This window comes from Mirounga angustirostris, unplaced genomic scaffold, assembly GCF_029215605.1.
Source record: "Mirounga angustirostris isolate CCGP_5_RB_7025 unplaced genomic scaffold, mMirAng1.0.hap1 SCAF_5, whole genome shotgun sequence".
Classification (NCBI taxonomy): Eukaryota; Metazoa; Chordata; class Mammalia; order Carnivora; family Phocidae; genus Mirounga; species Mirounga angustirostris.
In genome coordinates, this window is record NW_026991713.1 from 111291600 (window position 1) to 111305266 (window position 13667).

A 13667-nucleotide genomic window follows, 5' to 3' on the forward strand; every position below is an offset into this window, starting at 1 on the left:
AGGCGCCCCTCTTGGGGCTATAGTTTTAAGAGATGAAATTATTTCTGGGAATATTTTTGTAGTAGGCTAATCAAGTAAAATGTTTTCCCCTAAAATAAATGGTGGGATTGCTCTTCTCATCAGACTGTATAAATAAAGGTTCATATTGACAGGGAGTGAGAATTCATTTCACTGACATACTGATCGGATTGTATTTGGTAGAAACTGCTTCTGTTAAAAATGCTCAAGTAACTGAAAATTTAAGTAAGGATTCTGTCAAAGAAGCTATTGTAATTTGACATCTGTATAGTGGTTTAGATTTGGGAGTTTTTTCTTAAGCTCTTTGAGAAATAAAACTGTAAAGTTGGTACGGAAGGAGTTATTACTGCAGTTTATAGGTGAGGAAAAAGGCTAGTCCAAGTGGCGAGTTGAAACTTACCCATCTATGAAGTAGCAAAGATAAGGAAAAAACCTGATTCCAAGACTATACTCTTTGTTCATACAGCTTTGTTGTTTTTCCTAGGAAATGTGCTTCATTTTGTATCATAATTGGCTAAATATTCAGGGACTTTTGGGGTGCCTAACAAGATCTTCGTCTGAATTTATTTTCCATTTTTTAAAAGAGAAGAAGGTAACTGCACTTTATACTCAGAAGCATAACATTTTATAATTGGAAGAAACTTGAGAAATTTCCAGTTGAGGTTTCCATTTAGTATGAGAACTTGTTGGAAAACATTTCTAGTAATATTTTCTAGTAACAAGGAACACAGTATTTCATAAATCAACCAAATCCATTTTTTGGTCAGGCTCTAATGGTTGGAAAATGTTTGTAATGAGCTAAGTAAGCTTAGCTTTGACATAGCTTTCATTTGGGTAGTGGAAAAGACCCCCAATTTTAAGAGTAAGAATATGCAGTGTATTATTCAGCACTCTTTGGGGTACAGGTGACAGAAGCTAACTTGAATTAGCTTAAGTAGAGGGGGGAGGATATACCAACCCATGTAACCAAACGTCAGAGAGAGCTAGATGCGTTAAGGTGGATAGATGTGGTCAATGTGGGGTATTGTTGTTTGGTTGCCCCCTTATCTCAGATTCTTCTACACAGAGGCATGGCCACAGCAGCTTCATGTTTACATGTTTGTAGCCTTCGCCAGAAGGAAGAATAAGATCATCTTTTACCTGAATTTGAAGAAAGAACTTTTGATTGATCACACCCTGCCCCCCCACCCTTTGGACCCAGAGGAGCTATCCAAAATAGTCTAATAATCTTAGCCTATCTAATGGGGTGAGGGTCAGTGTCACAGGTAGGATAACTGTATTGACTGCCCCCCTACAACTTCATATAGCGGCTTTCTACAAGCAGGATGTGTTGTAACTCGAACAAGGGGGACAGATGCTAGGCAATCAGACAACAGATTAATTCTATAAGTGGCTACTTAGCTTATAGATGTTTGATTTTGTGCCGTTTTTCCACCAGTTATAGACCCACTGTATCTCAAAAATTATTGTGAGATTCTAAATAGAGTGTGTATGTGAAGGTGCTTGGAAAACTGAAGTGCTGCACGAATGGAGGGCTCACTGTTATATTTGAAGACAGCTCACTGTTATATTTGAAGACAGCATTTGGGTTCTCATTAGTTTTTTTTCTAGGCTGTATTTACAGTAATTCTTTATTACAGTAATTCTCTGTCAGTTTCTAGACCTTTTACTACCCCTCTCCAGATGTTCTCTGTTTGTTTCTTTTTTTTTTTTTTTTTTAAGATTTTATTTATTTGACAGAGAGAGAGAGTGCACATGCAGGGGAAACAGGAGAGGAAGAAGCAGGTTCCCCGTCGAGCAGGGAGCCCAATACGGGACTCGATCCCAGGACCCTGAGATCATGACCTGAGTCAAAGGCAGACGCTTAACCTACTGAGCCTCCCAGGAGCCCCTCTCTGGTTCTTTAAAATCCTTTATATCCATTATGTCCAGAGTAGAACATATACTGCATATGTGGCCTTGCCAGTAAATAGTAAAGAAGTTCTGTTATCCCTTGAATTTGGATTTTTGAAAACATTTGTTTTAATAAAGTTTGGAGTTTGTTTTGTTTTTTAAAGATTTCATTTATTTATTTGACAGAGAGACACATTGAGAGAGGGAACACAAGCAAGGGGAGTGGGAGAGGGAGAAGCAGGCTTCCTGCGGAGCAGGGAGCCTGATGCGGGGCTCAATCCCAGGATCCTGGGATCATGACCTGAGCCGAAGGCAGACGCCTAACAACTGAGCCACCCAGGAGCCCCAAGTTTGGAGTTTTATATATGTTTATTCTCTCCCTATCCATATCCCAGAAATTAAGACATTTCTTTGACTAATTCTGAGCATTGATCAAATTAAACTTTGGGCCTCTTATATGCAACTACTCCTAGATTAATTTTCTTCCCCGTTATGTCATTGTATCTTTATGTTGTTTTTAATTTTAGATGCAGGACAGTATTTAGTCTTATTTTTTGTGTTAAGTTTATGCTTAACCAGATTATGTCATCAATGCCATAAATTGTGTTGGTCGTAAAATATTAGCACTCACTACTTTTTACTCTGAACTTTGTGTCATTGGTAGATTTGATAAGCTTTTTGTGAGATAATAAACTACCTGAATTCTTTGTCCCCTCCTTCACAACTTTGTCTTGTCCATTTTTACCTACTGTTGTTCAAGGCCAGAACTATTAATACTTTGGATTCTACCTCTCCTATCTTCTCAAGCACATTTCTTCATCTTTTATCAGATTTCTCTGTCAATCTTAAATTCAGTCTTTCCTCCCTAGTGATCAACTGCAGGGATATACTTGCAAAAAGGTGCAAAGACATTGTATGCAGATGATACTGCAGTATTGTTGTAATAGTGAAGAAAGGAAAACCACCCAAATATTTATCAGTAGAGGATTGACTAACCTATGATGAATTAACAAGAATACTTACACAGTTGCTTAAATAATGAGGTAAACATATAGAAACAGAGATATCACCAATGTATTAAGTCTTTAGAAGCATATTATAAAACAGAATGTATAGTATGATTTCAGTAATTTTTAATTATGTAAAAAATAGTTCTTTGTGGAGAAATACAAATGTGTATATTTATATATGCCTTAAAAATACCTGGGAACATAAATACCAAACTTAATAGTTGGGTGTTATTAGGGGCAGAGAACTAGGGAAGGATTTATACTTTTACTTTATAAAATTTAACAATTTGGCTTTACTTTTACAGTAAGCACTTGGACATCAGTCTAGACTCAGTGAAAACTAGAGATAAGAAAATATAGGTAGTAATTACAAAGGGAAAAGTGGGTGAGGTGGTCTAGGCAAAGCCTGGATCAAAAAAAAAAAAAAAAAGGAAAAAATTGGGAGGACTGTCAATAGACTGAGATCGAAGTGAATAATGATAGTCTCTGTCCTCAATATGGAAGACATATTTTTCCATATTGTTAAATAAATACAATACCAAGAATTACCTTCTTTCACAGATGTTGAAGTAAGGTAATAGAGAGATAGAGGAGAGTCTGTCCTGGAAAGTCAAAAGTCTTCACACATCTCTGGGAGGGTGAATGGGAGTTTTCGAGGCAGAAAATAAGAAAGCGGGCATTCCATTCAGAGACAGGAAGATTTTAAAAGTTCACAGTATGTGGTAGTATTGTGTATGGAATACCTTAAGTGAACAGTGCAAAAGGAGGAAATGGTAGAAACTGACGTTGAAGAGGAGCGGTGGGACAAAATGCCGATAACTATACATGCCCACGCTGTCACGTTTAGACTTGATCTTGAATGCAGTAGGGAAGCTACTGAAGGGTTTGAAGCAAGGAGGGCAAAAAATAAGACTTTTTAAAAAGATTAATTTATAAAGGTCACTTCGGCAGCAAAGAATTGCTTGAGAAGGAAAAGACTAGTGTGAATGAGACCAGTTTAGGCATTAGGCCTTGAAATAAGAGATGGATGTTAAAGAGTTGGCATTCAGGATGGAGATGTGGACCCCTATTTAAGAGATGTGTTTTCAGTATCTAGTACAGTAAATGCAGGAAAGGTACTCAGTACCTGTTTGATCAATTGTTGGACATGGGGACTGTGTCAGGGCCAAGAGTTCTGTGGTGTGCCATTAGAGACTGCCTCTGGGTCTGTACTAATGAACACAGTTTAGGGTTCCGCAAGCCCTTACTGGCCTTAACGCGCATTTGTCTGTCTGGTCTGCAAGGATGTATTGGAGTTTGCGGAAATTAAGATAAATTAAGTGTGTTTGTTGTTTTGTAGTTTGTAGTATTCCTTGATCCATCAGTTTTATAACCTTTTGAAAGAAGAGGAGTCTAAAAGCATCTGCCAATTTCCACATACCGATTCTATTTTCTGTACTATTTATTCTCTTTGGAATTTCTTTAGAGTATTGATATCAGACTTGGTGGTTTATAATCTCTAGAATCTACCATTCCAGACTTCTGGAAACACTTTTAAGCCACCCAACTAGAAGTTAAATATATTGGAGGAAAAATGAGTTGCTAAAACTCATTGTTTGGCTTTATACTTAGTTGTTGATCTTTCCTTTGTGGTCAATTGATTTATTAATATCTAATTCTTGACTTTCACAGCTCTTGTCTTCATTTCCTGTGATTGTAAAACCCCCAACCCCTGGAGTGTTTGTTGTTTTTTTTTTTCCCCAAAGATTTTATTTATTTGAGAGACAGAGAGAGAGAGGTAGGGAGGGCGAGCACAGAGGGAGAGTGAGAGGGAGAAGCAGACTCTCTGCTGAGCAGACAGCCCGATGCGGGACTTGATCCCAGCACCCTGGGATCATGACCTGAGCCGAAGGCAGTCGCTTAACCGACTGAGCCACCCAGGCGCCCCCTGGAGTGGTTTTTTTTGAAAAAAGAAATAATCATGTATGTCATTAGTAAAATTATCATGAACTTTTATGGGCAGCAACTCGATTTTAAATTCTTTGATTTCCCTGTGATACACAGCACGGTAGTTGGTAACTCATTGTTAATTGTTTCAGCCAGATCAAAGCCCACGACAAAGAAAAACTATAATAACTTACTTTAATACATTAAAGTTCTAAACTCATTCTCGTTACACTCAGGCTTATAATAATTTCTTTTAGGCTCTGGAATGTTACAGCTTATACAGATTTTGTATGTGCGTATTTATTTGGGGAGGTGTTAACGAGTGATTTTACATTCCTGATTTTGCTTTTATAATTTTGTGGATCTCTCTCTTTTCAGCGCTGTGCATTGAATACAGTAAATCAAAACTGGGAAAGTGGACAGCATTAATGATAATTACAAGAGAATGGTTAAATGAAAATCAAAAGTAGTATAGCTTCATTCTTACATAGGTAAAGAAGAAGATGAGATTTGGATTTATTTAGTCAGCTATAAAATCTTTATATACCTTATTGAAATATGCTTTAAATTTTATATCGGGGTGTGTGTGTGTGTGTGTGTGTGTGTGCCGCAAATGTTTTTGTCTCATTCACAGGCTCTGAAGACAGGACTCCCAAAAAGAAATTCTCTGAGGTGCAGAAAGAAAGACGAGAACAGGCACAGCGAACTGTTCTAATACATTGCCCAAATAAAATCAGTGAAAAAAAGTTTCTGAAATATTTATCCCAACATGGACGTATTAATAGTCATTTCTTCTATGAGAGCTTTGTAAGTATTTGAAAACAGTCTGACATTCATGCTTTTGAAAGGTAAAGGTCCCATTTGTTATTTGCAATATGGTAAAGTTAGATTCTCTTTTGATATCTTACATCTTTCTTTAAATTTCTTTAATGATTTTTTTTTTGTATGAGAATAGACATCCTTATGGCATTACTACAGAATTCTAAGTAACTTATAACTGACTGATTCCATTATTTGAATACTTTCGTCTGTTATCTTAGGGATAAAGGCTGGGGGGAGGGGATTTTTGTTTTGCCTTATGATTTTCTATTTCATCGTTTTCAGCTTCTGTTGACTAGTATCACTTTATGGTGTTCCTTTTCTTAGTCTGCTTATAATGATTAAAACCAGGGCTTGTGTTAGAAGTGTTTCATTTGTAATGAATCTTTTTTAGTATTATGATAATCGTTTGGAAATTTGAACTGAAACACTATGTAAATATGTAAAATATATCCTTCTGAGATGTCTTCTGCTTTTCCTTATGATTTTGGCATAGGGTCTTTATGCAGTTGTAGAGTTTTCTCAAAAGGAAAGTGTCACTTCACTACAGAATGTAACTCGAACTCCGAGTATGGAGACAGAGGCTGCAATTCCATTCAAGTCGCGTTTCTTCAATTTAAAGATGAAGAATCCATCAAGCCAGACTTCAGAACAGTCCTGTATACAAAGCAGTAATCATTCCCCTCCTTCAAACAAGAAGCTTTCTGAATTACTTTGTTATGCAGAAAGTGTAAGTTTTTAGGTATACTTCCCCAATTTCTAAAAATATGTGTGTGTATATATGACATTAGTTTGTATATTATAGGTTCTTATCATAAAATAGACTACAGAATATGTTGAGTGTAAAGTGAAAGTAATCCTTCCCCGATGCCCGCCCCCACACCCCCATTATACTCCTCCCAAGTAACCACCTTCTTCCAGAGTTTTCAGCCTTTGAACTGTTCAGGTTTTCTTTTTCCAGTCAACGTAATGACATATAGTTGTACCTGGCATTTTTCTGTAAATTTAAAAATATCTCCAAAAAAAAAAAATCTCATTTCTGATTTAATCTGTTTTGCTGCCCTAACATTGTTTATATTAGTTTTAGTTTTTCTACAAAGGCTTGTCAAAGGTTTAGCTAGTTTAGTAGTCCTTTCAAAGAATCAGTTCATGATTTTTATCAAAATGGTATTTTTTGGTTTGATTTTCTAACCTACATTTCCTTCTTTTCTTTTACTTATTTTTCTTGAGTTGAATGCTTAGTTCAGTTAATTTCAATATTATTTCCAAATAAGGGCATTTGAGGCTATGATTTTTATTTTAAATACTTGCACAGTTTCGAAATGTGATGCTTTTAACACCAGTTTTCTGGTGAAGATACAGGATTATTATTCTGAGGAGTTGAGGGATCTTGGGCCTTCATTACCTAAAGCATTGCTTATTTCTAGTGTTTCTTGTCTTTAACATTGCTTCTTCCTTCCCCCCAACTTCATTTAAAATGTGATAAAAAAAAAATGTCTAGCTTTGTGGTTGCTTTGATCTCTTTCTGGAGCATTTTATTTGACTATTTTCATTTTCCTAAAACAATACTTTAATTGTAAAGTAGTGATTTTAGTTCTGGCCAACTTTGATTTTGCCAATGTTATCATTCCTCAGTTCTTTTTAAAGGGATATTTTAAAAAATCTTTTTTTTTTTTTTAAGATTTTATTTATTTATTTGACAGAGAGAGAGAGTACAAGTAGGCAGAGAGGCGGGCAGAGGGAGAGGGAGAAGCAGGCTATCGGCTAATCAGGGAACCCGATGCGGGGCTCGATCCCAGGACCCTGGGATCATGACGTGAGCCGAAGGCAGCAGCTTAACCGACTGAGCCACCCAGGCGCCCCTAAAAAAATCTAACCAATTTTTATGGTTGAAGGAAAAGGGATATGTTTTTATGGTAGGTCTCCAAAGCCATCAGATCTCTGGAAGTAAAATGACAGTTATTTTATATGACCTGTACATTTTCTGTATTTTGTTGGTTTTGTTCTGGCCAGCTAGATGGATGATCAGCTGAACACTCTCCTGAAGGAGTTCCAGTTAACGGAGGAGGACATTAAGCTCCGATATCTCACCTGTTCTCTTATTGAAGACCTAGCAGCTGCATATTTTCAGGACTGTACAGTGAGACCCTTTGGCTCCTCAGTGAACAGTTTTGGGAAATTAGGATGTGATTTGGACATGTTTTTGGATCTAGATGAAATTGGAAAACTCAACACCAACAAGGTAATTATATTTCTTTAGATCACTAAAGTTAAGATATTTTAAAAGTAATATTTGGACTTAATAAAATTATAACTGTTGGTTTCTAAACTTTAATAAACATTGTGGCTAAAGAATGTGATCTATTTGACATTGATTTTTTGGAATTATAAAGTCTTTCTTTGTATTGATAAAATATACGATCATTTTTTGTAAATATTCTACACATACGCAGTAAAATGAATAATTTTTTCCAAGAGTTCTGAAGTTTTTCCCTTAGGCCAAGGTTATTTATTGTGTTATTCAAATTGTCTGTATCTTAACTAATTTTTTTATCTGTGTGATCTGGTCATTGAAATACTTTGAAATCTCATGATTTTTGGTCTTGTTAAGTTTTCCTAGGAATTCGTTTGATCTCTGTTTTATTCAAAGGCTATGTTAGCTACATGTGGGTATATAGGTATATGATTATTATGTCTTCTTACTGTTCATTTATCATTCAATTATGTCCTTTATCTCTACATACGCTTTTTCCTTAAATTCTTTTTTGTCTGTCAAGATAACCACTGGTTATTTGCTTCACGTATCTTCGTCTGTATCTTCATTTTGACCTTAAATATGCTGTTATACTTCGGGTGTCTCTCTGATGAATAGCAGATCACTGAATTTTGTGCTTTAATTCTGAGCTTTGAGTCTTTGAAGTCAATGTATTTGTTCATTATTACTGATGATTTTTGGATTCATTTCTACTATCTTATTTTTTATTTATGTTTTTTTCTGTACTTTTTCTTTGCTTTTCATTCCCTTTCCCTTACTCTTACTGGATTGCTGCTTTAAAAAAAAAGCAAAACTGAAGTCTAGTTGACATATTATTACATTAGTTTCAGGTGTGCCATATTGGAAACGTTTATATGTTATGCTGTCCTCACCACAGGTGTCTGTCTTGTAGCATCTGGCACTATACAATGTTGTTACAGTACCACTGACTGTATTCTCTCTGCTGTACCTTTTATTCCTGTGGATTGCTGCTTTATTCCTGCCTCATTCCACTTTTTCCTCTTACAGTTTGGAAATTATATATTCCATTTAGTACTTATAAATATGCATGTCGAACTGGTAAAGTTAACCAATATCTCTGCCATCCTGCCAAACAGTATAAAGGATGCTTTAATTTAATTAAAACTTTGGAAAGGCTTCTGTGTGTTTATAAAATGTAGATTTTTATGACTCTGTCTTACGTATTTCGAACTAGTAATCCTGTCTACGTGGATGTCCTGTCTACGTGGATGTCCAGGTGGCCCTTCAGCCTGCCATTTTGAAAACAAAACTTTTTTCATTCTTTGCAAATATTCTTTGTAAGTTTTTATAAAAGTTCTTATATATGTTTCATATGTTAATTAGTGGCATTTTAGTTTTCCTGACATTTGCTATCTTAATTCTGTTTTAAGTTATTTTTTCTCTCTCCCTTTACGTATATCCTCAAACCAAAGTCACACAGTTCCTTTTAAACTCTCACAGTATCTTGCTCATGTTTCTCTCTCTCCACAGTTCTTCTGTGTTATGTTTAGTTAGTGGCTGATATATTCCTCCCACTATATCATAAGCTAGGGCAGGGCAGAAGCCGTGTCTGTTCATTGTCTTATCCCACATAGTGCCTGACATAACTTAATATGCTCAGTATATACTTACTGAATTAAAACTGGCTAAGGAATGCAAAATACATCAAAATGAAATGGATCATTCCTCTACTAAGACTAATATGTATTAAATTCCTGGCAGGGACACTTAAATTGCGCTGGGTTATTCCTAAGGTAGGTAAAAAGACTTTGCAAAACAATCAAGGTGCATAATAATGTATTGTAATGGTTAAAGCTTGTGCTCTAGAGCCAGACTGCAGAAGAGTAATTCTTTTACTTACCAGTTGTATGATCCTTGGTAATTTATTTGTCTTCTCTGTGCTGACATTTTTCTAGCCATGAGATTGGGATAGTGCTATAACACCTATCTCATGGAGCACTGGAGGGGCCAACTGAGTTAATACACATGACACTTAGGATGGTGCTTGGCATGTAATAAGTGTCAAATGTTGATCACTATCAGCAACAGTATTACTAGTTAATTATTACGCAAATAGGAAACACAGCTTTTTCTTTGAAAGTAGAGGAGTTGGAAACTTTTAGTTGGCTCTTAGATTTCTGAAATATAGAGGCGTTCCGAAAAGATATTTTAAAAGACAGTACTCCAGAGGCTCCTGGCTAGTTCAGTCGGTTAAGCGACTGACTTTGGCTCAGGTCTTAATCTCAGGGTCCTGGGATCAAGCCCTACATTGGGCTCTCTGCTCAGCAGGGAGTCTGCTTCTCCCTCTGCCCCTCCCCCCAACTCATTTTCTCTCTCTCACATAAATAAAATCTTTTAAAATAAATAAATAAAAGACAGTGCTCCAGTCTCACTAAATAATTTGACATTATTTGGTATGTAGGTTTAACTAATGAAATGTGTTAAAAATGTATACTTTGAAATATGTGCTTGTTTAAGATTGTAACAGCTTTGCTAATAGAAACATTAAAAATGAATTATAATGAAAAACAGAAGCACTTTTGTTTAAAGATTTTATTAGAGAGAACGTGTGCTCCCAGGAGTGGGAGGGGTAGTGGAGGGAGAAGGAAAAGGTGCCCCCAGAAGCACTTTTAAATTCATCAGCTTCATAAAAGAGCCTGTTTGCTTTGTGCACTTGTGAACTCTCCTTCCTCTTTCCTCTTGGTGTGTGTCTCCTTTGGCACACCACCTTGCTCTATAGTTCCGGGTGTTTGCTTTATTCGACCCGAACTGAGGGGAGTTAGGAAGAGGGTGTTAGACTCTTGTATATCTTTTGGCACTATGTAGAATATCCTTACACCACAGGCACTAAACAGATGTTTTGCTAATGAATAAGTGAAAGTTATTTACCAACTACACTTGTAAACTTGTGTAAGTTTCTTAATGTGTGAAAGATGCTTACAAGTGAAATGTACCACCTAACTTACCACAAAGATCATTTTAGCACAAAATTTTAAGCTAAAATCTGCCTTTGCTCTTTTCTTTAGTTTTTCTTTTTCTAAAGGGTTTAAATCTGACAGGATTTAGGTAACAGAAATAAAAATTGGTGGCTAAGTCCTATTCTGTTGTCTAAATCATTGCTGTGGACAAGGTGCTTACCCTGTGTTTTATTTTTATTAGATATTGGCATAATCCCTGAGCAGTTAGGAAGAACATGCAGGAATGTTTTAAAAATTTATCTGAAACATAGTGCCAGAGGTACAGCAAAATTAGTAAATGTTTATTGATTAGGTGTCTGAAGAATTTCTCTAAGTTTTATTTGTTAGAGAAGTGTAATTTTGGGGAGGATCTTCGTTTTGCTCACAATAGGTATGGTTTTCATAATCTGCGTCTTCCGTAATTGCAGTGTTTTATTTCCTTGCAGAGTGCATTTATGTAAGTAGAATTACCTCATGTGGTTCTGGATCTCTTGTTTCTTACATTGGCCGGTTTAGGCCAGGTTATGCCTTGGTGATAAACAGCTCCCAAATCTCAGTGATTTAGCACATCTCCCTCTCTCTTGCCAGAGGCTGTGTGGCCAAAGCAGGTCGGCAGGGGGCACTCAAGCTCCCAGGCTGACGAACTTTCACCACGCGCGCCTGTGCTTCTACCGCTGAAGGCAGTGGAAAGGCACAGTAGAGAACTGACTGCTGGTTCTTAAAGCTCTGCCTGGAAGTGGCTTGTGAAGCCTCTGTTCATATTTCATTGGTGAAAGCAGGTCATCACGTGATTGCACTTAACTCGGACAGGAACCTGATAATCCTACTAAATACCAGAAAGGTGATGCAGAATATTTGGTGAATAGCTTCAATAACTGGCACATTCCCACTTATAGTTCACAGTTTCTCCAATTTCTTGGCCCTGATTCCTTTACTCAGATCTATTTTTCCCTGGTGTCATTTTCACTTGTTACTTCAGTGATTTTATTTTTCTCTCATTTATAGTATTTAATTAAAAAATCTCATTATCCCCTTTCTTCTGTGTATTCCTAACCCTTCCCATGCATCTGAGTTCAGCATGGCTCCTCCAACGTCTGGTCTGATACCACTCTCCCAGTTGCTCTTCTTTTGCCATCCTGAGATTGTTTGACCCCAGATCTGTCTCTTTCTCCTGGTACTGTTTAATCCTGACAGAAGATGTTTCTCTTTCTTTGGTTTTCTGTTGAGGAGCTCTATGCTGTATTTGTTGGTTACTCTTGTTTGGGTTCCTGCTTCCCATGTAAATTGGTATGTGCTTTAATTTTAAAATCAAATAGACTAGGGAACCAAAAGTTATAAAGATGTTTTAACAAAGAGGCTAAGCTAGATTTTTGAAGTTTTAATGTTTTTAAAGGAAATCCTTTAAATACAAAAATCTGTCTGGATTACAGAATAAGTAGAGAAAACAACATATTTATTTGTGGAGATTGTTTGTATACATGTCATCTATATAAAGTTTTCTTTTTTTAAAGATTTTATTTATTTATTTGACAGAGAGAGACACAGCGAGAGAGGGAACACAAGCAGGGGGAGTGGGAGAGGGAGAAACAGGCTTCTCACCGAGCAGAGAGCCCGATGTAGGGCTTGATCCCAGGACCCTGGGACCATGACCTGAGCTGAAGGCAGACGCTTAACGACTGAGCCACCCAGGCGCCCCATAAAGTTTTCTTTTATGATTATATAGTAATAGTTACAAAAATGTGTAATGTAAATATCTTTGATGGTCCCACCACCTCCAGAGGTAACTACTGTGAATTGTTTAATGCGTTTTGTTCTGGACTTTTTCCTTTACATGTAGAAATTCTTTTTTATAACAAAAACCCCTTAATCTTTACAGATTATAATTTGATCTTTTTTTTTTTTCTCCAGTTAATATTGTCATGGCAATTCAGTCTACTGCATCCTTTTCAGTGGCTGCAGAGCACCGAATGAATGTACCGTAATTTACTTAACCAGTCCTTTATTTGTTAGACAGGGTGGTGTATTTTCCCCCCTTCTTTATTGTCAACTGTATTAGTTAATACTCTTTGGTTGTTCACAGAAACCAACTCAAACTAGCTTCATTGAACCCAGAGCCAGGAATGTGGATGAGTCTTAGGAAAGAACTAGACGTAGGAAGTGTACGTATCAAGAGCCCATGAAGTATTCGGTTTCTTTCCACTTAGTTGCTTTATTTTTCTTTCTCCCCTTCATTCCACTTTCTGCACCCCCACTGATTTTCTTTACATTTTTGTCCTTGTGATGTAGAATGTGCCTGCTCCAAAGCTTCTGAGATACATATTTCAGCCACATGGTTGACTCTGAACCTCAGTTCCAATTCCCAGAAGAGATCTCTGGATGAATATATGGTACAGTCGTCTAGTGCTTACGTCAGCTGCCATGCCTGGTCCACTCAGCTGGGAGTAAGGGGGTGGATTTCTATGATAAACATTGTTAGGGCTTAGGAATGGGTTCTGGAAAATGCGGTGGTTGCGGGTAGGTAGCCTTATTAAGCTAACTAGAATTCCCAAAGGGTGTATACCACACAAATAATGCTACAGTGAGTGAACAGCTTTGTAAATCGGCTCATCAATGCAAGTGTTTTTTTTAGGATAATTTCCTAGAATTTTAGTAGCTGGTCCAAGTATACATTTACAGTTTCAGTAGATACTGAAGTTGTCTACCAAATATGTCCTAGTTTACACTCCCACTGACAGTATATACATGTTTCCCTGCACCCATCGATAGTGA

At 36.8% G+C, this 13667-nt stretch overlaps 1 protein-coding gene across 1 annotated transcript in view; it reads left to right on the forward strand.

Annotated features, from left to right (window-relative positions):
- Positions 1–13667, forward strand: part of MTPAP (mitochondrial poly(A) polymerase) — a 32849-nt gene that overhangs the window by 1151 nt on the left and 18031 nt on the right. The window contains exons 2-4 of the mRNA XM_045874237.3: positions 5482–5654; positions 6163–6396; positions 7684–7908. Coding sequence (XP_045730193.1) covers positions 5482–5654; positions 6163–6396; positions 7684–7908 — 632 coding nt within the window. The remainder of the gene's footprint in view (positions 1–5481; positions 5655–6162; positions 6397–7683; positions 7909–13667) is intronic.